Source organism: Salvelinus sp. IW2-2015, linkage group LG4q.1:29, assembly GCF_002910315.2.
Source record: "Salvelinus sp. IW2-2015 linkage group LG4q.1:29, ASM291031v2, whole genome shotgun sequence".
Lineage (NCBI taxonomy): Eukaryota > Metazoa > Chordata > Actinopteri > Salmoniformes > Salmonidae > Salvelinus > Salvelinus sp. IW2-2015.
In genome coordinates, this window is record NC_036842.1 from 78,170,777 (window position 1) to 78,198,757 (window position 27,981).

The 27,981-nt window shown below is 41.8% G+C and overlaps 1 protein-coding gene across 2 annotated transcripts in view; it reads left to right on the top strand.

Annotated features, from left to right (window-relative positions):
* The window catches only part of LOC111962584 (inactive serine protease PAMR1-like), a 56,903-nt gene that overhangs the window by 24,958 nt on the left and 3,964 nt on the right, over nt 1-27,981 (top strand). Inside the window, exons 2-11 of one of the 2 annotated variants that reach the window (XM_023985752.1) lie at nt 3,442-3,618; nt 7,773-7,898; nt 16,111-16,225; nt 20,615-20,832; nt 21,490-21,597; nt 24,487-24,657; nt 24,906-25,097; nt 25,334-26,368; nt 26,559-26,735; nt 26,950-27,016. In XM_023985752.1, coding sequence (XP_023841520.1) covers nt 3,442-3,618; nt 7,773-7,898; nt 16,111-16,225; nt 20,615-20,832; nt 21,490-21,597; nt 24,487-24,657; nt 24,906-25,097; nt 25,334-26,368; nt 26,559-26,735; nt 26,950-27,016 — 2,386 coding nt within the window. The remainder of the gene's footprint in view (nt 1-3,441; nt 3,619-7,772; nt 7,899-16,110; nt 16,226-20,614; nt 20,833-21,489; nt 21,598-24,486; nt 24,658-24,905; nt 25,098-25,333; nt 26,369-26,558; nt 26,736-26,949; nt 27,017-27,981) is intronic. The other variant, XM_023985753.1, reaches the window with a different exon arrangement.

Genomic DNA, 27,981 nt, shown 5'->3' on the forward strand with positions numbered 1-27,981 from the left:
GACAAGAACTTCAATAAATAATTGAATACATATCCAATAGGCGTACATAGGCCGCACAACGCTGGTTAATGAATTAATGAAATTCTGAGAGTTTAAAGTTTCCATGGTGAATTATTTGTTTCATGTTCATTGTTGGGATAGCTATCGTACTGGCATTTGTAAAATTATACTGTGCTGCACAGGTCATAGAGGGAGACAGGTAGGTTTATACCACCCCCAACTGTTGCAAACCAAACAGTAGCATGGAAAAATAATGTGTACACGCTTTTTTCCCCAAGGAAGATGAAGTTTATGAATTTCCTGCCTGGGCTGCGGGACAGGGGAATTTTGAGATTAAAGGCCAGTTTATAATTGGTCTAATGACATGTCTGTAGACAATTAGAATACGACAAGTGTCACTGGTCAAAACGCATTTCATTTATACTCCGGAATGTCTGTAGACCGTCACTGCGATGGTCTTCCTTGTCACACAGATATGAAAAAAGTATATTGTTGTGGTTATCGGACGGCCACAGCAACCAGACCAAATCCTCCTGTGCAGGCGTTCTAATATTCTCAGATATAATTATCCACTTTTATTTCATCACAGTGTGGCAGTGAGTTATTTTCAGGAAGCTCAACATTACCTTGTAAATAATTAAGATGTTGAGGGTTTATTTTCCTCTAATAATGAATAAAAGTAGCTAAAGTTAAGACATTGTCAGCTATGCTCACTATTTGAAATGGCTAGCCAAGTAGCTAACTAGATGGACTGTTAACCAGCCTTAACACTTCATGGTATTTTGCATCCAGGATCCAAACAACCCGTTTTATAATCTTGTGTAATCCACTTTATTCTTTAATCATATCAACGAGGATGACTATTTGACAGTTTTTACCGCCCTAGCGTCTGTACTGCTGTACATTGCTGTAGATCAGTGAGTGTAGCAGATGTGAGTCTGGGTGGAGTCCAGGTCCATAACCACGGGGGCTAGATTAGTCTACACAGACACTTAAAAGATGCCATAGAAATCACAGGCTCCAGTCACTGTCGCCTCCACCATGGATCCCCTCCAGACTGCTGCTGGTAGTGCACTTAGTACTGAGCTCTGCAGAATATGAGGCAAGGACAAAGTAGACCTTCTACTGTACTTCTTATAAAAGCATAGGGTTCATTGTTGCTACCTTGCCGTCTAACCTCGATGCGTGAATAGAAAAACAAACTGGATACGTGAAAATATATTCAGCCACTGCTGGAGGATAAATGGAAGTTGGTCAAATTGTCAAAACTGGATGCTGTAAGGCTTGTTGGCTTAAACAAAATACACAAACAGGTCAGAGACAAAAACATTTAACACGGTTATTATGTTCATTCTGTGGAATGTGGCCATTTACAGTGAGCATGCCTCTGATGCGGTCTGGTTAAATGTATGAGTAATTGACTCCAGTAACAATGCTAGTGAGGCAGGCTGAATGTGGAGTTTTCTCAAATATCCCTACATGCTCTTTAAACCATTTATGCTGAGGTCTTAAATGCAGGGAGAGACAGGGAGGAAAGATAAGTTAAGAAGAGAGAGCAAGAGAGAAAGAGAGAGAGAGAGACACGGTGTGACTGTGGTGAGGGTCATGCGACCAGAGCTGGTGTAGAGTCTCTTGCGAACTCCATGCTTCTGATCCTCGAAAACCTGGCCCAGGTGACCTCTCCCTCCCCACAACCCGGTCCATCAGCCACCCTGGGGAGCGGTCGAGGCGTGGGTCACCCCCCCTCTCATTTGTACTTCTCTTATGCTATCTCTCTCAGTTGCTCTCCCTGTCTCTTTCTCTCTCTCTGCCCCCCCCCGTCCCTCCAAACGAGGCCATGCCGAGGAGGATGCTTGTGGTCTTCAGACTAGGAAATCCACAAAAATGTCAATATAAATAGACACTATGAGTTACTCATTTTTAGTCAGGGAGAAGCAGACAGCCGGTGAAATCTGAAAACATCATACAATACAGAAGAGACGAGTATGGATGAGAACAAGAATACTAGGCCACATGTGTTTTKAACACATAAAACCATCTGGGGGTTATTGAAGGGGAGGGACAGGCTTGTTGAGCAAGGGGCTGGTGTTTACATGAGTAATAGCATCATACTGGAATTATACTGGAATCCTGAGGTCATAGACATTATGTTAATAATGCATGCCCTGTGTAGACTACACCCTGTTTAGACTACCCTCCCTGTTCTCACTGAGTAGAACATATTGTTTTGTTGTTTTACATTTGCCATAACCCTTCTTTTCAGGTTTACCACAGCAATAATACGTCAGCCAAAGAACAACGGATCCAAAACAAAGAGAATTGCAAAATCACTCATTGACTTTTCCAAACAAAGTATGAAAGCAGCGCCATTAATCTTCACTTAGCACTGCTAATACATTTGACCTGGCCTCTTATGTAATCCATTCTCACAGTGATTAATATAGAACAGTATGCCATTCCTACACTGTTCTTGGATGGCAAAGATTAGATTCTTAAGGAGAAGTGCAGATCTTCCCAGGAGTAGAATATAATTTATGAGTTCATTAATGTTACAGGGCCAGAGAGATGTGGGAACTGTAGGGAGAGATATCTAATGGCATTCCAGGACATCTGTACATCCTGTCCAGCTGACTGTCCTCAAACAGACTCTCACAGATTAATCAAAGCCTCAACACTAAGTCACAAACTCTGTGTGTGTATGGGTGTGTGTGAATGTGTGGGCTAAAACACAATAACATACTGCTGAGGTTGTTACCATGACAGACCTGCACAGCAACAGGAGTTCGGGTTAAAAAGAGGAGCCAGAGAGCTTCCTACTAAATTGAACAGTTCAGGCCTCATTGGCTGAATTTACACCTCATATGAAAACTGGAAACATGTATGTTGAAGTCTTCAATGCAGGGAGAGACAGGAAGAGAAGATTAGTTAGAGAGAGAGAGAGCAAGAGAGATAGAGAGCAAGAGAGAGATACTTTTTTTACTAAATGAATGTTCCTCATCATTTCTGGGTAACAATTAAGTTTCTTACTGTGATTGTTTTCAATTAAAATGGTTAGAAAAAAACTTCAATATTTTGTTAGCAAAGAGCAATTTTTTTCAAGCAAGAATTTGCTAGGACTATCTAGGAGTGGTCTGAGCGGGGGGCCGATTGAAAACTAGCTGTTATTACCAAATTAATGATGTCTGATGTAAAAGAAAATTACAAAACACACACAGATGAGCAGGCAGAGGAGGAAAATATGGATAGGATTTCCCCATTAAGTAAATTCATTTTGTAAATACAACTCCGGATCCAGTCTTCTCCATCACCCTCACTTTAATAAATACCAGCTATAGGCTGTCAGGATAATGGAATAGTTCCAAAAACTCCAAGCTAAAACATTCAATTATTTGAAAGTGTCTGACTTATGTATTTGACCCTGATGTACTGGTTGGTTCCCAGACTACAGGTACCTATATAACCACTGTCCGGGCCCAGAGTGGAACGTCATGTGTCGGGGCTGCTGTGAGTACGACGTGGTCCGCTGTAAGTGTCCCCTCCAGGGCACCCCCGTTGGCTACGCTGTGCCTTGCTGCCGCAATGCCCTCAACGAGTGTGACCCCTGCATCATCCACCCAGGTAAACCTGTCCAACACACCACCATGCTGGCTCAAAACCTGGGATGTCTATTCATTCTGGTTCTTTTGTCTGGTAAACCCATGGAGGACTGGTTGAATGCATTCCTGCATGCTGTGTATTCGATTTTATTGACAACATGGTCAGATACATTATACCTTGGTGCTGGATTTGTTAATACATGTTTAATTTGCAAAAATACACAGTATATGAGGTCATTCTACCAGTACATGTCTGAAATGTCTGTCCCTACAGTATCCGTTAGATCCAGCATCATGTCTTGACTGATGTTGTAGCCTCTATGCCATCTGCCTCCAAGGCTCTGTTATAAGCCTGGCAGACATACAAGAGCAGTTGTCAGAGCTGCTAGGAGTACTGGGTGGAGGAGTCAAGCGCAGAGAGCAGGGTTTCAAGAAAGTGGATTTATTTTCCAATAGACAGGGAAACGATCATGCCCTAAACACACGGGCGCATGAAACGACGAGTCCAAAAACACCGGACTAAACTGTCCCGAGAAAATAATAAAATCCACATCACAATCCAACACCAAATAACAGAATACAAGCCCGCACAACAGCCAGCGGGCTACCTGCCCTTAAATAGCCTACCCACCAAACTAAACWCAAAACAGGTGCACCCAATCAGCCCAAACTAACAGAAACAAAAAATAAAATAATCGATGGCAGCTAGTAGGCCGGTGACGACGACCGCCGAGCGCCGCCCGAACAGGAAGAGGCACCATCCTCGGCGGGATTCATGACAGCAGTGTTATGTCACCTAGAGTGAAATKAAGTGAGTTTCGGCCAACCACATTAGAGAGCGATGCCTGAACCCAATTATTTTCCAGAAAATAGAGAGCTACATATTGAGAGACATTGTACAATCCATTAAATTGACTTTTACTTTCGTTGAGTGCATCCCTCTGTCATGGAAATTACCGTCAGGGACACCTGAAGTCAATCTTAAATTAATCATTCTTTATTAACAGCAAACTGGAGAGGTTCCAACAAAATCAATGCATGCACCATAGTACACGTCGGTCAGGAGCTCCCCTGGGCAGTCCCGTTAGTTCTCTTATATACTGCTTACACAGGCAAGTTATATTTGCATGATTTTGCTAATTCATAATTGATTAATCATTAACATTTGGTTCATGCATGTGACCGACCAATACCTCGTGAGCAGTGCTTAATTTGAGTCGGATCCTGCCGGAACAAGATCTGGCACCTCTCCGTTTTGGACTGTTTTATTCCGGAACCTAATTGGCCGGATCCGGTACCACTTGTGGCATGAAAAATTACTATCACTTTTTGCAATGTACAAGACCAAAGTTCAAGTTGTGGTGCCTCTTCGTTAATTCTCCTGCCCCTCACAAAAAAACATAATGTGAAAAAGTWGATTTTCAGCCTGGGCCTAATATTCTATGAGTTGATTTGGGTTAGGCCGGCCCAGGTTTATGGTTTGCGAAACATTGTAATGCTTTTTTTCTGATAAAAACTAGTTCATTGCATCCGCCATGGAGCCCAGTTTCATAATATTTCCCAGCTGCTTGCCGTTGTTTTGAAGTAATCACAAAAAAACAGACCTTATTTTAGGGMATTCTTCACCCTGCCAGCTCCTATTAGTTCTATTGAGCACCGTGGCACCAACTCGCCTTCCGAAAGTTCTATTCCCCACTTATGGTTCTACGTCACAATGCCTGCTTCACTATTGCTGGCAATGAGACCTGCTCACGTTGTTTATAGTTAAAATGTAACTAACCAAAAAATTACTCATGGAACTCTGAGGTCGTCCCATTGATTCCTATAGGGGAAATATAGGCATGTCTGTCTGTTTCGCCAAATAYCTCGCAATGTTTATATTTAGATTTTTTCAAGTCAGACACCATTTTAATCATGAGAATCTCCTATTTTTTATTTATGTAAGTCTGGGCAGCGAGCTCGGTTGTCATCAAATGCTAGCCCCAAAATACTTTTTGCCCTTGGAACACTGAGCTCACCCCATTGTTTTCCTATGGAGAGGAATGCCGGTCTATTTCGCCAAATATCTCACAATGTGTATATTAAAAAAAATTCAGGTCAGGCACCATTTTAATCAGGAGAATCTCCTCTTTGTAACTATGTAACTGTGTGCAGCGAACTCATTTGTAATCGATCACTAGACCAGAAATAGTCAGAAGTTTTCATTTTTTCCCTACTTTCTCATTACGCAGACATAAGCACAGTTGACATATTCCTTTTAATTAGAAATGACGCCAACAAAAACAATAAACAATACAAAACAACCGTGAAGCTTAAGGGCTATGTGCCACAAACAAAGTAAACTTCCCACACAGAAAGGAGGAAAAAGGGCTACCTAAGTATGGTTCCCAATCAGAGACAACGATAGACAGCTGTCCCTGATTGAGAACCATACCCGGCCAAAACATAGAAATACAAAATCATAGAAAACAAAAACGTATGCCCACCCCAAATCACAGGGCGTGACAATTTCAAATACAGTCGAGGGAAAACACAGGTTGGAAAGCAATGACTCCTGCTGAAAAGAGAAGACTATACTGGAAGGCTACCGAAATATTTGATCAACTTCCAAATATTGTTTTACAAAAGAGAGCGGGTAGGCTTTTGGCACGAGCGCATCAACAATCGCCAGTGAAACTGGAAAGCATTTTTTGGACTATAATTTCATCCTCATATTGTAGCCTACAATATAATGTCTCCACACACCTAGGCTCAGGCTATTGATGGATTCAAGACAATGTTGTTTTTATTGATCTCAGATTCTGAGATTGTCAGTGCCATTTCGATCATTTGTGCAGTATTAAAAAGGATTCTGCCAAAGTCTAAAGTAAAATGACGTAGAATTGCAWGAAATGTGTTTGTGTGGACCCTTGGCWACTAAAAATGTTCCTCATGTGTGCAACTTCTGTAAGTGCCTCTACTGTACTCTACTGCTCTATGCCACTACCGCAAATGCAATGATATGCATGCAACGCTATATAATAAAATAAAATAAAATCCCATGCTTTCTGATGCCTCAGAAGTCCCCAGGTCACCCCCCTCTAGCACTCACTTTTGTTCCGGCACCTTCTGATTTACAAATTAAGCACTGCTCAAAAGGCTTCTTCTCTCCAAGCTGAGACCTTGAAACTGAGACACCCCCTTTGGTTCTCAAAACAATGTTCTGGGCGTACTGCCAAATTGCTTATACCGATTGAGAGGATTCCTCCCAGGCACGATCAATCAGTCAGTTGCATGCAACCCAGTCGAATTGGTTATGAGAAAAGCACAAACATAACATTTTCCTTCACACCTCTATGTTTGCTCTCCTGTTGTGTATTTACTCTGTGTGGGAGGTCTGTTGGCAATAACAAGGTTAATACAGCATAAATAACCTAAGAGAAAACATATTGCTGAAAAAGCACAATGAGTAGATATAATATTTCACCACAAGTTGTTGCATGAATTATTGCCCAATGGGAATATGCTAATACTTTCTCTTTATCAACATATATTCTTCATCTGCTTCATCTTCACATCACATGTACTCCTCGGCCTGAACTATTGGCCAGACACCCACACATTCTTGACAGATACACACGCACGCGCATTCCTTTCCACTCGGAGGATACTGTATGGAGGAGGAGACATGCTAAAGTCATGTGATGTTTACACTGATACCTGTTGGTGTTTATTTGTCCTGCTGCTGCATCTCTGACACCCATATCTCTGACTCCCTGCCTGTCCTCATGATGTCTGCACTGCAGAGCACCACAGAACCCCCAAAGTGAAAATATATCTGAAACTCAGTCCTTCTGGGGGTTTTCTGGACATTTCTATTTCAGGAAGAACACATGTGTTTTTGAGGTTTTGTTACCCTGGTACAGTAGATGATGAGCCTGATGAGTTTAGCAGGACTGAGCTAAAGAGCAAACAGGCACTAAGGGGAATACAGTAGAGGTATGTGGCTGATTGTAACCGAACAGTCATTGGGAACGGTCAAACCAAGACTGTGACTGAATGCATCACCCTTATGGTGAAGAGGTTTTAGATGTTTTAGTGTTCAATCAGCACTATATAACCTCTCACTCTTTGTCTCTTTCTCCTCGCATTCACCCTCTTTCTTTTCTTTTCTTTCCTCTCCTCTCTCTGTCTTAGGTTGCAGCATATTTGAGAACTGTAAGGGGTGTAACAATGGGACGTGGGGGCCCAGAGATGATTTCTTCGTCAAGGGGAAGTACTGTGCTGAGTGTCGACCCGGCTGGTCAGGTGGTGACTGCTTGAGTGAGTTCACTCCTTCTCCCATATACCCCTACCCACATTACCTCCCAGCATGGTTACGGGTAAAACTCACCCTTAACCACAGATCTAGGATCAGTTTACCTTATTCCCCCAGTTCAAACAAAAACCATCAGGGGGATTAAATAATATCTCACCCTGTATCAAGGTTATAGGCAACTTCTACTAGCTTCCCTTCCATGCCTTCTACCTACAAGCCAGTTAATTAAACTGAACCAAAATAGAAATGCAACATGCAACAATTTCTAAGATTGTGCTGAATTACAGTTCATATAAACAAATATGTCAATTGAAATACATTCATTAGGCCCTAATCTATGGATTTCATATGAATAGGAATACAGATACGAATCTGTTGTTCACAGATAACTTTAAAAAAGAGGTAGGGGTGTGGTTCAGAAAAACAGTCAGGATCTGGTGTGACCACCATTTGCCTCATGCAGCGTGACACATCTCGTTCTCATAGTGGATCAGGTTGTTGATTGTGGCCTGTGGAATGTAGTCCCACTCTTCTTCAATGGCTGTGTGAAGTAACTGGTTATTGCCGGGAACTGGAACATACTGTCGTACATGTCAATCCAGAGCATCCCAAACATGCTCAATAGGTGACAGTTCTACTGAGTATGCAGGCCATGGAAGAACTGGAACATTTTCAGCTTCCAGGAATTGTATACAAATCCTTGCAACATGGGGCCGTGCATTATCATGCTGAAACATGAGGCGGATGAATGGCATGACAATGGGCCTTAGGATCTCGTTACGTTATCTCTGTGCATTCAAATTGCATACGATAAAATGCCATTTCATTCGTTGTCTGTAGTTTATGCCTGCCCACACCATAACCCCACCGCCACCATGGGGCACTCTATTCACAATGTTGACATCAGCAAAGCACTCGCCCACATGACGCCATACACTTGGTCTGTGGTTGTGAGGCCGGTTGGACGTACTGCCAATTTCTCTAAAACAACATTGGAGGCTGCTTATGGTGGAGAAATTAACATTATATTCTCTGGCAACAGATTTGGTGGACATTCCTGCAGTCAGCATGCCAATTTTACTCTCCCTCAAAACTTGTGACATCTGTAGCATTGTGTTGATCATTATATAAGGTTCACCTGTGTAATGATCATGCTGTTTAATCATCTTCTTGATATGCCACAACTGTCAGGTGGATGGATTATCTTGGCAAAGGAGAAATGCTCACTAACATGGATGTAAACAAATGTGTGCACAAAATGTTAGATAAATAAGCTTTTTATGCGAATGGAACATTTCTGTGACCTTACATGTTGTGTTTATATTTTTGTTCAGTGTACTATAGGAGAGACGTCTGGCACAACCGTATGTTGGGTGGATGAAACCCAAATGCCGCAGGGTTTTATCATTCAATGAGCTGAAATGACAAGTCAAGACACTGTTAATCAATATCCTGGAATCTCACAATACCATGTGATATGTCATGTCTGGAGTATAGCTTTAACAATATTCAAATAACAAAATGTGCTGTGAGGCACAGGTAGAAAGACTTTTCATCAACAGCAGAAACTTGGCATGTATTTGCGGCTCTAGGCCGCAGGCCTGTGGTTTCTGCGTATTTTGTATATTTTTTCCAGCCTGCAGTTTTAATTTGTCTCCCACTTGAAATGTATTCTTTTTTTCATGTATTTTGTATGTGCTATCTAGAAACTAAATGGGTTCTTTGGCTGAGCCCATAGGAGAACCCTTTTTGGTTCCAGGTAGAACCCTTTACACAGAGGGTTCTACATTGAACCCAAAAGTGTTCCACCTGGAACCAAAAATGGTTATCCTATGGKGACAGCCGAAGAACCCTTTTGGAACCCTTTTATCTACGAGTGTATACCATTTTCTTACTATGTAACTAGTAACCAACATGCAATTCCTCAACTCTACAAGGCAAAAACATACAGTGTAATTTGTAAACATTTCTAAAAACATAATTCCACTTTGACATTATGGGGTATTGTGTGTACTGTAGATCAGTGCCTTCAGAAAGTGTTCACACCCCTTGACTTGTCGGACTACAATTGATTTAATTGTCATTTATTGTTAACGATCGAGTGGAATAAATCATACATACTGTATACACATTGTTGTCCTTAAGCCATTTTGCCACAACTTTGGAAGTATGCTTGGGGTCATTGTCCATTTGGAAGACCCATTTCCGACCAAGCTTTAACTTCCTGACTGATGTCTTGAGATGTTGCTTTAATATATCCACATAATTGTCTTTCCTCATGATGCCATCTATTTTGTGAAGTGCACCAGTCCCTCCTGCAGCAAAGCATCCCCACAACATGATGCTGCCACCCCCGTGCTTCACGGTTGGGATGGTGTTCTTCGGCTTGCAAGCATCCCCCTTTTTCCTCCAAACATAACGATGGTCATTATGGCCAAACAGTCCTATTTTTGTTTCATCAGAACAGAGGACATTTCTCCAAAAAGTATGATCTTCGTCCCCATGTGCAGTTGCAAACTGTAGTCTGTCTTTATTAATGGCGGTTTTGGTTCTTCCTTGCTGAGCGGCCTTTCAGGTTATGTCGATATAAGTTTCCTCCAGCATCTTCACAAGGTCCTTTGCTGTTCTTCTGGGATTGATTTGCACTTTTCGCACCAAAGTACGTTCATCTCTAGGAGACAGAACGCGTCCCCTTCCTGAGCGGTATGACGGCTGCGTGGTCCTATGGTGTTTATACTTGCGTACTATTGTTTGTACAGATGAACGTGGCACCTTCAGGCATTTGTAAATTGCTCCCAAGGATGAGCCAGACTTGTGGAGGTCTGCAATTTATTGGCTGATTTCTTTTGATTTTCCCATGATGTCAAGCAAAGAGGCACTGAGTTTTAAGGTAGGCCTTGAAATACATCCACAGGTACACCTCCAATTGACTCAAATTATGTCAATTAGCCTATCAGAATCTTCTAAAGCCATGACATAATTTTCTGGAATTTTCCAAGCTGTTTGAAGGCACAGTCAACTTAGTGTATGTAAACTCCTGACCCACTGGAATTGTGATACAGTGAATTATAAGTGAAATAATCTGTCTGTAAACAATTGTTGGAAAAATTACTGGTGTCATGCACAGAGTAGATGTCCTAACTGACTTGGCAAAACTATAGTTTGTTAACAAGAAATTTGTGGAGTGGTTGAAAAACGAGTTTTAATGACTCCAACCTAAGTTTATGTAAACTTCCGACAACAACTGTATATTTTTTTACATACATTTCTACACTAATATATATTGATTAGATACTGTAAGTATTCAAYCCCCTGCGTCAATACATGTTAGAATCACCTTTGGCATCGATTACAGCTGTGAGTCTTTCTGGGTAAGTCGCTAAGGGATTTGCACACCTGGAGTGTAAGATAGTTTCCCATTATTCTTTAAAAAATTCTTAAAGCTCTGTCAAGTTGTTAACCATTGCCAGACAGCTATTTTCAAGTCTTGCAATAGAGTTTCAAGCGAATTTCAATCAAACTGTGACTAGGCCACTTAGGAATATTCCATGTTGTCTTGGTAAGTAAACACTTGGCCTAGTGTTTTAGGTTATTGTCCTGCTGAAAGGTGAATTTCTCTCCCAGTGTCTGGTGGGAAGCAGACTGAACCAAGTTTTCCTCTTGGATCTTACCTGTGCTTAGCTCTATTCTGTTTATTTTTACCCAAAACAAAACTATATAGCCCTTGCCAATGACAAGCACACCCATAATGTGATGTAGCCACCACCATGCGTGAAAACACGTACTCAGTCATGTGTTGGATTTGCCCAAAACATAACACTTTGTATTCAGTATTACTTTAGTGCCTTATTGCAAACAGGATGCATGTTTTGGAATATTTTTATTGTGCATAGGCTTCCTTCTTTCCACTCTGTCATTTATGTTAGGATTGCGGAGTAATTACAATGTTTTTGATCCATCCTCAGTTATCTCCTATCACAGCCATTAAACTCTGTAACTGTTTTAATATCACCATTGGCCTCATGGTGAAATCCCTGAGCGGTTTCCTTCCCCCCTGGCAACTGAGTTAGGAAGGGTGCCTGTATCTTTATAGTAACTGTGTATATAGATACACCATCCAAAATGTAATACATACCTTCACCATGCTCAAAGGGATATTCGGTGTCTCCTTTATTTTATTTTTACCCATCTACCAATAGGTGCCTTTCTTTGTGAGGCCTTGTAATACCTCCCTGGTCTTTGTCGTGAAATACACTGCTTGACTGAGGGAAGTTACAAATAATTGGATGTTTTGGGTACAGAGATGGGGTAGTCCTTTAAAAATCATGTTAAACACTATTATTGCACACAGAGTGAGTCCATACAACGTATTATGTGACTTGTTACTTTACTTCTGAACTTATTTAAGCTTGCCATAACAAAAGGGTTGAATACTTACTGACTCAAGACATTTTAGCTCTTCATTTTTAATTAATTTGCAAACATTCTAAAAACATAATTCCACTTTGACATTATGGGGTACTGTGTGTAGATTTGTGTCACAAAATCTCAATATAATCCATTTTAAGTTCAGGCAGTAACACAACAAAATGTGACCGACCTCGGTCTTATGTCGCAAAATTTGAAATTGTAGTTTTTACATTGGATAAAAGTAGAGACTCTGGTATATCATACACTACAGTTGAGGAACAATGTAAAAGTAATTCTGCTTTGAAAGTTGATACATTTGTAACCTCACTTGAATGATTTGGTAAACCTACTGGAGAGCTCTCCTTTGTGTCAGGTTTTGGCCAGGACTGTTCTGGTTTTTTGTCACTAGATGTCCCCATTGCACCTTTTTTGTACCTTTTGTTTTTCCCTTGCTCTAATTATTGTTTGCACCTGTATGTCGTTCCCTTGTTAGTATTTAATCCCTGTGTGTTCCTCAGTTCCTTGCTCAGTGTTTGTATGTTAGCACCCAGCCCCAGCCCAAGCCCAAGCCTTGTTGTGAACATATATTTTTCTCTTGTTGGATTTTCCAGAGGTTCTCTGGTTTTGTTCTTTTGTATTTTGTATTAGTCTTTTGAGGTTTGTTTTTCCCTTGCTGTTTTTACCACTTTGTGGATTTTCTTTGTATTTTGGAAGATATCTATTTTTTATTAAACCACCATCTCTAGTACTGCTGTGTCTGCCTCATCTTCTGGGTTCTGCCGATTTAGTGACTGTTTCTCGCACCGGGTCCTGACACTTTGTCTACACACATTCAGCATCGTTCACACCCTCTTAAACCTTAGTCCCACCCATCTCTTTAACTTCTTATGGCTGCAATCCCGCTAACGGGATGATATGACAACAGCCAGTGAAAGTGCAGGGCGCCAAATTCAAAAAACAGAAATCTCATAATTAAAATTCCTCAGACATACATGTGTCTTATACCATTTTAAAGGTAATCTTGTTGTTAATCCCACAAGTGTCCGATTTTAAAATATGCTTTTCAGCGAAAGCACTACAAACGATTATGTTAGGTCACACCAAACCACAATAAGCACAGGCATTTTTCCAGCGAAATATAGCAGTCACAAAAAGCAGAAATATATCTAAAATTAATCACTAACCTTTGATGATCTTCATCAGATGACACTCATAGGACTTCATGTTACACAATACATGCATGTTTTGTTTGATAAAGTTCATATTTATATAAAAAAATCTGAGTTTACATTGGCGCGTTACATTCACTAGTTCCAAAAACATACAGTGATAGTGCATAGCACATCGTTTCAACAAATACTCATCATAAATGTAGATGATAATACAAGTTATACACATGGAATTATAGATATACCTCTCCTTAATGCAACCGCTGTGTCAGATTTCAAAAAAACTTTACGGAAAAAGCAAACCATGCAATAATCTGAGACGGAGCTCAAGAAAATAGTAAAATTAGCCGCATGTTGGAGTCTACAGAAACACCAGAATACATGATAAATGTTTCCTTACCTTGATGAACTTCATCAGAATGCAGTCCTAGGAACCCAGGTCCACAATAAATGCTTGATTTGTTCGATAATGTCCGTTATTTATGTCCAATTAGCTACTTTGGTTAGCGCGTTTGGTAAACAATTCCAAAGTCACAAAGCGCATCCACTATGACGTGAGAAATGTCCAAAAGTTCCGTAACAGTCAGTAGAAACATGCCAAACGATGTATTGATCAATCTTTAGAATGTTGTTAACATACATCTTGAATAATGTTCCAACCGGAGAATTACATTGACTTCAGTTGAGCGATGGAACGGAGCTGCCTCTCACGTGAACGCGCGTGTTAATGCGTGGTCACCTCATGGCAGTGGTGAATCATTCCTGTCTCCTTCGGCCCCCTTCACATTAGAGTCATCAGACAAATTGTGACCTCCATTGTTTTTTTTGTCTATTGGTTCTATTGACTGTTGACATCTAGTGGAAGCCGTAGGAAGTGAAAACTCATCCATATCTCGCTGTAATTTCAATGGGATCTTGGTTGAAAATCTACCAGCCTCAGAAAAAATCCAAACAGGAAGTGGAACTTCTCAGGTTTTTGCCTGCCATATGAGTTCTGTTATACTCACAGAYATAATTCAAACAGTATGCATATATTAGCAACTATGACTGAGGAGCAGGCCGTTTACTCTGGGCACCTCTGTGCACCTTTCATCCAAGCTACTCAATACTGCCCCTGCAGCCATAAGAAGTGAGGCCAAGTACTAAACAACCAAAGATTTCAAGACAGGGCTGGTTTATACTATGTCTATTGACAGTTGTTGCAGTGACATCATGAACATGCTATTGTTGTCCGACATCAAACTTGTCGTTGTCGTTTTGAAAAAGTATAAACACAAAAACTACAGGCTGCATGACATCAGCAGCCTGGTGGTACAAAATAGCATAACTCCTGTAGTGTATTTTAACACCAATAAATCCACCCGTTTAAAAATTTATTTAGTGTATCTCAATCTAGCAAACCAGGCAACTAAAAGCAACTAAACAATGTTTTGGTTTGTTTTTAGCTTGTTAGCTAGCTAGCTAATGTTAAGTTAGCTAGCTAGCCAGTTCAAATAATGACCATGCCGTATAGCTGACAATGTCTTCACTTTAGCTCATTTGTCTTCATTATTACAGAAAAATAAACTCACAACAAATCATTATTTACAAGTTAATGGCGAGCCATTATTTTTTACAGAAAATAGCTTACGGGTGTGAGTGTGACAAAAGAAAAGCAGGGCTTTCTACCGGAGAATTTTAGAAGTTGGACACTGTCTCATTGACCTAATGTTATATTCTAATTTGACTTTGGTGCAGGTCACATTCTTCACATTACCGTCTCTGGTAAACACATACTATTTCAAATAAAATCTAAGTTGATTTGTCACATGCACAGGTTACAGAAGGTGTAGTGAAATTGTTACTTGCATAGTAGAGTATTTTGTTTAGACATGTAGCTAGCTAGCTAAATAATTAACCATAATCCCAACGTTACAACCCTGCATGAATCTTCAGGTAGCCAACCATTCAGGTTCAATGTTGGCTAGCTAGCTAACATTAGGCTATAACTAGCAATGCAAATGGCTCTGCGATACAAATAATATTACTAGACAGATCATACACGTAACATTAGCTAACGTGCCAGCCAGCTAACATTAGCTAGCTAGCTAACAGTATGTTTTAACTTCAAATGAAATTACTTTCTGACAAAATTAGAAAGTATAATATCTGAAAATGTAGCTAGCTAGACTATCTTAACCGTATACATGGATGGGCCCTTCTCCCTCTCTGTCATGAATGCCATGGTTGCCCTTAGTTTGAAGATGTAATCCGGAGCCAGGTGTTTTATACAACAGCCTTCTGTGTGTTCTCTTTTCATCTCCCTCTGCGTATTTGCAATCAAATGGCAGAATTTCCTTCATACCCTTAGCTATCATACTCTAAAAAAGTAGTGAGGCGCGACATACACCTAGTTCACTGAAATGAGTCACAAATGTGGAAAAAGTCAAGGGGTGTGAATACTTTCTGAAGGCACTGTATGAGCTACACAACACAATGATTTACTTATATTGAACAGAAACTGGCCAAATTATGATTCAAATGATCAACTAGTATGCTGTCTTACAGTAACATATAATTACATCAAGAAATGAATAGCCTATTGCATTGCATAATTATGTAAAGTGTGAACTCTGAGTGGTTCTTTTCCTGTTTACAGAGTGTGGAGGAGTGATCCGTAAACGTCAGGGCCACATAGTCCTGGAGAGTTACCCGACCAACGCTCGTTGTGAGTGGACTGTTCAGGTGGACCGAGGATTCACCATCGATTTCAGGTGGGTGTGACCAACCATGTATTTGACCTGGGTTGTCTCTGAACTTCAAGACCGAGTTAGTTCACTGAACTTAAAAACCTCTACGGGATTGGTGTCCCCATACCGGGACGGTTGAGCTAATGTGCGCTAATGTGATTAGCATGGCGTTGTAAGTAACAGCAAACTTTCCAGGACATAGACATGTCTTATATGGGCAGAAAGCTTAACTTCTTGTTAATCTAACTGCACTGTCCAATTTACAGTAAAATTACAGTGAAAAAATACCATACTATTGTTTGAGGAGAGTGCATAACAAAAACATTTTTTATAAATTGATACATTCACCTCTGAAGGTAAATAATGTACTTACATTCAGTAATCTTGCTCTGATTTGAATCCTGAGGGTCCCAGTGATAAAATGTACCACGGTTTTGTTTGATAAAATCTATTTTTATATTCAAATGTAAGATTCTACAGAACCCCTGCTGCCTCCGGCACCACACCTATCCCGCCTAGCCATCTAGATGTGTGAAAGTTAGTGTATAAGCTAATGATCCATCATGTATGACATTCCCAGGAGTGTGTAAACTTAAATGTTATATTACCATACCATTTTTGTATTTTCTCTATAGTTATGTACTTATTATATTATGGCCTTTCTCTTGCATTTCAAAGATGATGGAACAAAAAATATTTGGAAAACTCATGTTTTTTTGTTTGTATTATCTTTTACCAGATCTAATATGTTTTATTCTCCTACAGTCATTTCACATTTCCACAAACTTCAAAGTGTTTCCTTTCAAATGGTATCAAGCATATGCATATCCTTGTTTCAGGTCCTGAGCTACAGGCAGTTAGATTTGGGTATGTCATTTTTTGGCGAAAATTGAAAAAAAGGGTCAGATCCTTAGGAGGTTTTAATTTAAGCCTGGTGTTGCTAAATGACAGCTAGTTCTAGCTAGTCTAGCATTGTGAAACAATAAGTGTCACTTAGTCATATTTTCCTCTGACATGAAAAGGCCTCTCTGGTGACCATCTGTAATAGTTATTAATACTTGACCCATTTAAGACTAGGTTGGAACCACTCATAGTCTTGAGGAAAGTCATTGCATTTCATTTATGTGATGTATTTTTTTATGTGATGTATTTTTTCCAAAATACATAAAACTTTGAACAGGCAAGCATATATTTGAGGGCTTTTATCATAAAAAAAAGCCACATTGAATATTGAGCTGCATTCAGTCTGTTGGCACAATACGTATTACATACAGTAATAGCAGACTGTGTTAAAATAAACAGATCCATAGTAAAACATTAGCATTTTTCACATACACATAAAGTTCCAGGTTAAACTACACAACCATGTCAAGCTCAAACAAGCTCCATGATCAGATGACAAATGCGTCTGCAAGTACAGTAAAGAAATAAAACAGGTTTCCAGGCCCGCTTGGGCTATCGTCACACGACATGGTCTATTGACAGAAAGAGATTGATGAAATATCTCCAAGTGAAGAAATAGGGCCTCATACTGCTGTTTTATGTATTTTATGACATACAAGCCACATAAACCATGAATGAAATAGTGCTCCCCTCTGTTTCATGTTGCTCTGCTCATAGTTGGACTAATGGAAAGTTATGAGTTTTGGCATCAGCCAGCTAAACCTTACTGGCAGGGCCATCTTCTATTTATTACTCACTACTCTTGGCTACATCACGCGTATTTATTGCCGTACTAATGACGGACAACAACAGACTCAGCGAGTTACACAGCAACACACGCTGCACGCCAATACTTTTAAGGCCCTAAGATATTCCTGAAAACGAAAACCCAGGTTCAATTAGCACAAGCTCCCTTTTTTCTTTTTTTAACTAGGAAAGTCAGTTAAGAACAAATTCTTATTTTCAAAGACAGCCTAGGAACAGAGGGTTAACTGCCTTGTTCAGGGGTAGAACAACAGAGTTGTACCTTGTCAGCTAGGGGATTCAAACTTTCAACCTTTTCGTTGCTAGCCCAACACTCTAACCACTAGGCTACCCTGCCGCCGTTGACCTAAGAGACTTTGATAACACTTAGGGGAACTTGGTATTGTGACAAAGTCTGATTTAAAATATGAAGTAAAATTCTCYTTTGTATGTTGAGCCAAAGATCTTAAATCTACCAATATAGATTGTAAACTCACACTGCATCCAAATCCTTGTTCTCTGTATTCCCTGTACTGTTTCCAGCTGGCATCACTCACTGTTCTGTCCCAACACAAATCCAAGCATGTTCATTAAAAGGATATACACCAATATGTTTCTCTCACCAATAATCCTATTCCTTTAAACTCCAATTAAAACAGGTCCCAAACCCACACAGACCTCTGGATGACCTTATATTCACAGAGAAAGCTGATGAAGCGTGGTGGGAGTTGACATCAGTGTATTCACCAATCATACTATTTAGCTTGGCAGTGTGACATTTTGAGTTAATAAGCAATCAAACATAAATGACACTTCAACAACTTACAATCAATCACTTACAATCAGACCAGTCACACGTTTGTATTTGATGACTGATTCTGAAGAATGAGATGAGATGTTTACAGGCATCAAACACACATACCATACATTTGTCACTGTGTTCAAAATATACAACTCTGATGGAAATCTGTGGGGATCCATATTGAGTGTTATGTGCAAATGTACTCTTAAATTTAGGGTGAACACGTCAAGTATCCCTAAGATGTTTCTAATAGCACTGAAGCTTGACTATTAATATAGCGTCTGTTTTCTATAACTGGACATGTGTTAAACATCCGTCGTTGTAAAATGTATGTCTAAAATATGTTCTGTTTTTGCAGTCCGTGTCACTAACAATTGTATCGTCATATCTTACATTTTTCACCTTAGCTCAGGTGCATTATTGTCCCATTAGTTCCATACAGTAACAATTGTAGCTTTGTTGCCTCAAATTGGACAGCATTAGACATGATCTCAGCTGAAAGCCTTGCAGATTTATTTTTTATAACGACTGAGTCAATTTGTTTTTAGCATTGATCTCTTTTGCAGGCGAGGGAAGCATAAAAAAAGATGACTGTATGAAAAAGTACTCATCAGTGTTGCCTTGGTAAAAAGATTCCATATCCGTAATAGATTTCACTTCCACCACAATGGGAGGAATTTAAACATTCAATTCTCACCTCCATTTAAAAGGAAGTGGGTTGTGCAAAGTAGTGGAATCACTGTTCCAATCACTACTGCTGGCTGTAGTAAAAGTCAGGGGTGTGAGATGGTGCCAGCCAGGATGGCAGAGCCAGTAAAGCCAGGTAGGCGCTCCCTCTCAGAGCGCTCCAGTAAAACAAGGGCTCTAGCAGGAAAGAAAGAGACGTCTCCCTACTTAGAGTCAAGGGGGGCAACGAGGTGCAATAACACACCATTTACATCATGTTTACATTTACATTTTACATTTAAGTCATTTAGCAGACGCTCTTATCCAGAGCGACTTACAAATTGGTGCATTCACCTTATGATATCCAGTGGAACAACCACTTTACAATAGTGCATCTAACTCTTTTAAGGGGGGGGGGGGGTTAGAAGGATTACTTTATCCTATCCTAGGTATTCCTTAAAGAGGTGGGGTTTCAGGTGTCTCCGGAAGGTGGTGATTGACTCCGCTGACCTGGCGTCGTGAGGGAGTTTGTTCCACCATTGGGGTGCCAGAGCAGCGAACAGTTTTGACTGGGCTGAGCGGGAACTGTACTTCCTCAGAGGTAGGGAGGCGAGCAGGCCAGAGGTGGATGAACGCAGTGCCCTTGTTTGGGTGTAGGGCCTGATCAGAGCCTGAAGGTACGGAGGTGCCGTTCCCCTCACAGCTCCGTAGGCAAGCACCATGGTCTTGTAGCGGATGCGAGCTTCAACTGGAAGCCAGTGGAGAGAGCGGAGGAGCGGGGTGACGTATATACCAAGAGAGAAACCTCTTAATTGGTTTTAAATGGAAAATCCAGGCCTGGCTACTGCAATGAAAACTTTCTGGCTGAAATAAACAGAGGAGTGACGGGATGACTGAATGGTATATGTGACTAGCTGAAACAAACTGTGCCAATTGGCTTCCGTATACACACCTTATAAATGTCACTGCAAGAGAATAGGTACGTTGTCAAAATACATAATTTTTTCACTTGCAATGTTTTAGCTGTAGACACATCTATTTCCAGGTTTATTGAAGGTGTGGAGATCAATTTATGTGGATTTGTGTCGCAAACCAACCCCCAAAGCCTATACTCCCATTAGTACTTCACATTGAGGTAAACTGTCAAAACCACTAAATAAACTCAGTTGACCTCTGCTACAGGTACAATAATTTAGAACAGTCTCCCCAAGCTACTTCTAACCACCTCCCTCCCTCTATCCCTTCCTCTCCACCCACAGGTTCATGATGCTGAGCCTGGAGTTTGACCATTCCTGTCGCTACGACTACATCGAGGTGCGTGATGGTGACAGTATCAACTCTCGTGTGATTGGTCGGTTCTGTGGGAACAACAGGCCTGCTCCAATCCAGAGCTCTGGCAACTCCCTACACGTCCTGTTTGTAGCCGATGGCTATAAGAACTTTGACGGCTTCTTCGCCACCTTCCAAGAAAGCTCAGGTAGGAACAGTACCTCCCAGAGTAGATTTAGTACCGAAAGTTGGCAAATTGATGAATAAGATCTGGGAATATATTGTGGTTTGCAAATATCCCATCATAAGTTGGGAAAGTTTAGAAAAATACTTGAGGGGTTCGGTAGCAACCTGAATGTTAACTTATGGCTGTTATGATAACTAAGCAGAGCACACCCTTATCAAACTCATTCCAGGGAATCCCTGCTTGGCAGCCTAAGAGAGAAACCACATAAGTACCAACTTAACCTGTCACTCAGCTCCTCATTCAAACCCAATCACCATGAACACACATGGTAACACAGTACTCCAAGCACTCCACTCAAGCCAAAAAATACTTACCACAGGCTACTGTACATTTTGGGGATGGGTGTTGGAGAGTAGACATGAATTTAAACACCAAAGTATTTTCTCACCTATATACAGTTGATACATTTTTTGCCATATCCCCAAAATAAACAATCCACTACAAACKTTGACTGTATTTCAGATCAATACTCAGGACAGATCAATGGTTCCTCTCCTGGTCTCCTTTGATTAGTGCAGATGAAGGGTGGGAGCGAGTAAAACATGCAATTATTTGTATATTTTTTAACTACTGTTATGTAGCCCATGTCATGTGTCTAAGCATCCTGTGTGTTTTCAGCATGCAGCTCCTCCCCCTGTCTCCATGATGGAACCTGTATCCTGGACACGTCCCACTCCTACCACTGTGGCTGTCTGGCTGGCTACACTGGACAGAGGTGTGAGAATGGTGTGTACACTAAACTTTGGGTCAAACTATTCACAGAGGTGATGTGACTTGTGTTACTGGTGTCTTCCAGCTGTATAGTACAGTTAAAACAAAGACCTCAGACAACAAGCATGCAGAGTATCTATGTTGGAATTCTCCCATGACCATCTCTTCAGAGAGTCCCATTAGTGCTTACAACAATAAGTCAATCACTGATCATCTCCCTATTCCCTACTGGCCATCTCCCTATTCCCTGCTGTCATCTCCCTATTCCCTGCTGTCATCTCCCTATTCCCTGCTGTCATCTCCCTCTCTAGCCCTGTGCAATCAGCACGAACATGAGCTGTGTCCCATGTCGACAGATGGTCAATAAACCACTATGACCACCTGACAGAATTCTGACTTCATGAAACTGCACCTCACCATCTGAGTTTACTGTATGTATGGATAGTAAACATCTTGGAGAGAAAGACCGACCCAGAGCGAATGACGAGAGCGAGAGAGAGAGGCAGAGAGGAAGAGAGGAAGAGAGAGTGAAAGAGAGAATGACAGATATGGGCAAATGGAAAATAAGTGAGCAAGACTAAGCTAGGCTAAGCTTCCCTCAGCCCATCTGAATCTGGGTCAGTCACCTGCCTGCCAACCAAACCATGCCAGGCAGCCCTCTACCTCGTCCTGAGAGGGCTCCAACAGGGCCCTGTATAGCTGGAGCTCCTTCTGTCCACAGCTCCACCACAACCCTGCTTCTTTATGGTCGTCTGGACTCAGGCCTAGGTTTCCTTACCCAGCATCACACCCCTCCACCCGCCCCTCTCCTCCCCCCGGACCCTGTGAAAAACAGCCCGGGCCAAGAGCCTTGTAATTTTTTCAGGGCTAAAATTGAGTCTATTCAACTAATGTTGAACAAAACTGCTTCTRTAATATGAAGCAGCTTTTCCATTGGATGAGAGGAGATCATAAAACGCATAGGAGAAGTGGAGGGATGGAATTTCATCCATCTGGTATTCCCGTGAGGAGGGATGGACTGCTCATTTGTGAGGTAGATTTAGGATAACACTAATGTCGTATACAACCTTTGTTAGAATAACATGATTTCAAGAAAGGATTCTTTCCTAACTCTCTGTATATGTCCGATGCAGTCTTTATTTTAGACTGAGAATATTGAACCATAGTTTCCGAGACGTTGGCAGGACTTAGTGGTGAATTAATTGTGCTTCTTTAATCATAACATCCTCTGTTAGCATTCCTTCTTAATGGCACTATGACTCATCCAAGTAGAGAGAGCCCAGTGGGAGATATACTGGCGGAGACAGACAGACAGACACAAGACAGACAGACAGACAGAGACAGACACAGCGACAGACAGACGACAGACAGACAGAACAGACAGACAGACAGCAGACAGACAGACAGACAGACAGACAGACAGACAGACAGACAGACAGACAGACAGACAGCAGACAGACAGACAGACGCAGACAGACAGACAGACAGACAGACAGACAGACAGACAGACAGACAGACAGACAGACAGACAGACAGACAGACAGACAGACAGACAGACGACAGACAGACAGACAGACAGACAGACAGACAGAGGACAGACAGACAGACCAGACAGACAGACAGACAGACAGACAGACAGGCAGACAGCAGAGACAGACAGACAGGACAGACAGACCAGACAGACAGACAGACAGACAGACAGACAGACAGACAGACAGACAGACAGACAGACAGACAGACAGACAGACAGACAGACAGGACAGACAGACAGACAGACAGACAGACAGACAGACAGACAGACAGACAGACAGACAGACAGACAGACAGACAGACAGACAGACGACAGACAGACAGACAGACAGACAGACAGACAGACAGACAGACAGACAGACAACAGACAGACAGACAGCAGACAGACAGACAGACAGACAGACAGACAGACAGACAGACAGACAGACAGACAGACAGACAGACAGACAGACAGACAGACAGACAGACAGACAGTGGTATGGGAGGACTTGGGTGTGGGCAAACAGAGGACATGATTGGTTCTCAATTCAACATCCCTATACATTTTAGCTGTATTTCCAATAAGAAAATGACTCAATAGGGTTGTGCACGTTTTTTATTTTCCATGTCTGGAATTCCAAGCGAATTTCCCCTGTCCCGTCCCACGTGCGGCTCAACTGAAGGGTGGAAACACTGGATGGCAGGGAGACAGTGATTATAGGGAGGGTTCCTCTGATGGTTTTGGACTACACTGCTGTCAGACCACGGCCAGAGAGAGGGAGAGAGGCATGGGGCGGGTCCTGCAATGCTGTGCCCCAATAGTCACAGTAAGGACAGAGTGATATAGAATGAACATAATAAGTCTGTGTAGGTGTGTGTAGGTGTGTGCATGTGTTTGTGCAGACATGTGTGTGATTGGTATTTAGCTTGGTTCCAGATCAGAGAGAGGAGACCCAATGGTGAATTACAAGTTGATGTGTGCTATTTGTGTCAATCAAGTTCTCTATTTCACAGTCGGGCATTGTTTACTTGGCTTGGCTCATCGTACTCTAGCAACTCCATGTGGCGGGCCAGGCGCCGGCAGGCTGACTTCGGTCGTCAGTTGAATCGTGTTTCCTCCAACACATTGGTGCAGCTGGCTTCTGGGTTAAGCGGGCGGGTGTTCAGAAGAGCGGTTTGGCGGGTCATGTTTCGGAGGACGCATGACTCGACCTATGCCTCTCTCGAGCCTGTTGGGTAGTTGCAGTGATGACACAAGATTGTATTTGGATATCACAAAAAATCCAATTAAATAAGAATGTGTGAGGAAGGTTGTTTATATTTCAGTGTGTGTGTGTAGCACTACATTCTGAGGTTTCCTAATGACTTTGTACATATGCTTTTGTGTCCTTCCAGTTGTAGGGTGCAGGAGGCCCCCAGTACCTGTCCATGGCTCCACAGAGGGGATATTCCATCACTCAGGGACGCGAGTCACGTTCCGCTGTGACCCTGGGTTCGAGCTGAGGGGGATCCGCACCGCCATCTGCCTCCAGGATGGCACCTGGAGCGCCCCTGCCCCCCAGTGTGGTAAGAGGCCAGAGAGAGAGGGGCACAGCACAACGAACAATTTAGATGCTTGGTGAAAGATCCAACCTGATTGACCTAAAAGACCTTGACACTGTAGGTTTGTTTTATACAATACCATTTGAGACATGTTAACACAACAGCTCCTCTAAGGAATAAACATATTTACAACTCATCTGCAAATTCAACAGTGTCTGACAATCTGACTCCCAGCATCACTGGTCCTACATGTTATCTGTGTTCCTCTGCAGTGCCTATGGTGAAATTATGTGCCATCCCAGCCAAGCCTGTCCATGGAGACCACTTCCTAGTGTACGGGCCCAATGATGTCATCATAGCCCTGCAGTACCTGTGCTACCGGCCCTACAAGCTGAGCGGGACGCACCAGAGGACCTGTTTGCCCAACAACACCTGGAGCGGAACACCCCCCACATGTGGTAAAGGTTAGGATCAGAGCAAGGCATGATGGGAATCAGAGTTTGGAGACAGTGGGAACAGGTGTTGATAGACATCAAAGGTGGACCTACTATTATTAGGAATGACTATGACTACATGACCAGGCAATTGATAATATTTCACTAGTAGAATGTGTACAACCATTCAGAATGGTTAGCCAACTGTATAACAACACTTATTTCAATTCAGAAATTCACTTGTTTTCTCTCTTTTTTTCTTACAGTGAATAATACACTTGCTGAACCAGGCAAAGACAAAGGAAATGACAAAGCAAGAGATAGAGAAAAGGACAAAGAAAAGGATGCAGAAAAAGAGAAAGACACTGACAAAGACATTGAAAAACCCAAAGACAAAGAGATAGACTATAATACAGGTATCAAAGAGGACGTGGCTGGTAAAGATCCAGACACAGGCCTGAGGAACACAACAGTGGACGGTAAAAAAGATGGTAAAGATAAAAACATAGACATTACTCTGGTTAACATCCCAGGACGAAACGAGGATAAAACGAGTGACAAAGAAAAAGAAACTGGGCTAGATAAACCTACTGGAGGTACCAAGGATAAAGTGGACAGTAAAGAAACTGATGACATTGTAAACACAGTGGAGGGAGAGAGAGAAAATGACGTGGGGAAAACCACCACAGACATAGATGGCAGTCCAGATACTGGGGGAGACACAGACGTGTTACGGGAGATAGGAAAGACAACAGAGATCCCTGAGATAGTGGTGGTGGAGGAAGATAAAGGACAGGAGGAAGAGAAGAAGAAAGAGGAACCAGTAGATAAAAGCAGTGATCCAAACATAGTGGATCCTAATGACTTAAAACCAAGGGGAGACACATTTGCCATAGATTACACTGAGTTAAAACCAAGGGGAGACACATTTGCCATAGATTACACTGATTTAAAACCTAGGGGAGACACATTTGCTGTAGAGTACACTGTTACGGATGTGTTTGGCACCAATGACATAGAGCAGGGTATGAATACAACAATGTCTAAAGACATTGTGAAGATTTTTATTCCAACTAGAAACAACAACACACAGTTCACCCCATATTCATCAGGAGGTCAGGAAAACGAGAAGCTGGTGGAAAAGCCACACAAAGATATCGGAGCGACTAAAGATATAGGCTCAACTAAAGATACAATGGCAAGTACAAACAAACCTGAAGAGGAAAATACTGGAAAAGATTCTGACAAAACAACTAAAGAGGAGTCTGATGATGAGAAGAGAGAAAACCAAAGCATCAGTGGTAAGACTCAGAATCACCCCAAACACTTCAGGTGCATGTTGTACGATACACTGCATTATTGAAACAGATATTATAATGACCCTTAGCATCTTACATTTTGTTCTCCACTCTCTCGCTCGCTCTCCACCTATCTATCTTACATTCTGCATCTGGTCTATTTCCCCTCTCTTCCCTCCGTCTCTCCTTCCAGAGGAGAGATGTCCCCCTCTCCCACAGCTCTACCATGGGTACCAGCAGGTAGTGCCAGGGCTGGTGCCAGAGACCGTGGATTTCTTTTGTAATCACTCCTACGCTCTGAGTGGTGACGCCAGACGCACCTGCCAGCCTGGCGGCACCTGGGGGGGCACTCATCCCCTTTGTGTGAGAGGTAGGCACTGATGTGTGTGTGAGTTTTTGTGAGTCCATGCGAGCGTGCATGCGTGTGTGCCTCTACTTTGTGATTATCAACAAGGGACACACTGTAGCACCTGCCAGTTGAGCACTATTTTTAGCAGCCTCTAATCAACCCAACATTGATAATGAAAGCAGCTGCCAGCCTGTCAGTAGGTATTAATGGGAACCCTGTGTGTGTTTGTCTGCAGCCTGCAGAGAGCCCAAGGTCTCAGAGCTGGTCAGACAGAGAGTTCTGCCTCCACAAGCTCCATCCAGGTATGTCTAACGACGTATAATATATTATGTTACAGAGCACACATAATAATACACATTATATAGTCTACATTAATTCCAGACGTAAGCATTAACCAACACTATACTGTATAGCCACATTGCCATTGAAATCATCATATATCAAAACCACATACATAAAACGTATAGTATATGTGCATATATATCAACATCATTGGCACACCACACGAGAGGGACCATAAACACGATGTACTGTATGACCCTGATTAATGCACACATCACAACAGAAGACTTAGCTCTTTTTTGTGTGTGACAGAACCACTTTACCACGTGAAGCCCACATATAAATTACGGAGCGGCTGCGGATCTGACTTTTCCTGGATCTTTCTTCCCAACAGCTAAAGGTCCCACAGCTTCTGTGCATGTGTACGATTCTCTACTTTAGGCACAGTCTCTAATCTCTACTCGTAGAGAACGGGCTATTCTGGCAAATGGTGCTCGATCAAAGTTGAATCAATATCTGCAAGATCACATAATGATAGATTGTACATAACAGAACCGAATATAATAGCATACTGTAAATGTAACGTTACTATAAGACCAAAAACAGAGATTTTAGGATGATTTTGCGAATGGTCGCATTTTTCTCTCATGCGCGCATAACTAAACAGTGTGCCACCAGGCAAAATATGTGMATTGATTGAAACAAAAGACAGGTAGGCTATGCTACAGTTTGTTAACAMTACCTGCTCTACAATTTGCTCACTGTACGTCATTCAAAACAACACTGTACAGAACTAAGAAAATCATTCACAATTGACAGTGAGAAATGTGAAGGGAGAGTGACCACACATTTTTTGGGACGTTAAGTAGAGGTAAAGAAACACATGCTCAGAACGTGATACAGATCTTTCCGGGGTTCCAGGGGGGGCGGTACGGGGTGGAACGGGGCGGTTACCTACAGATCCGCAGCCTCTGCCTATAAATTA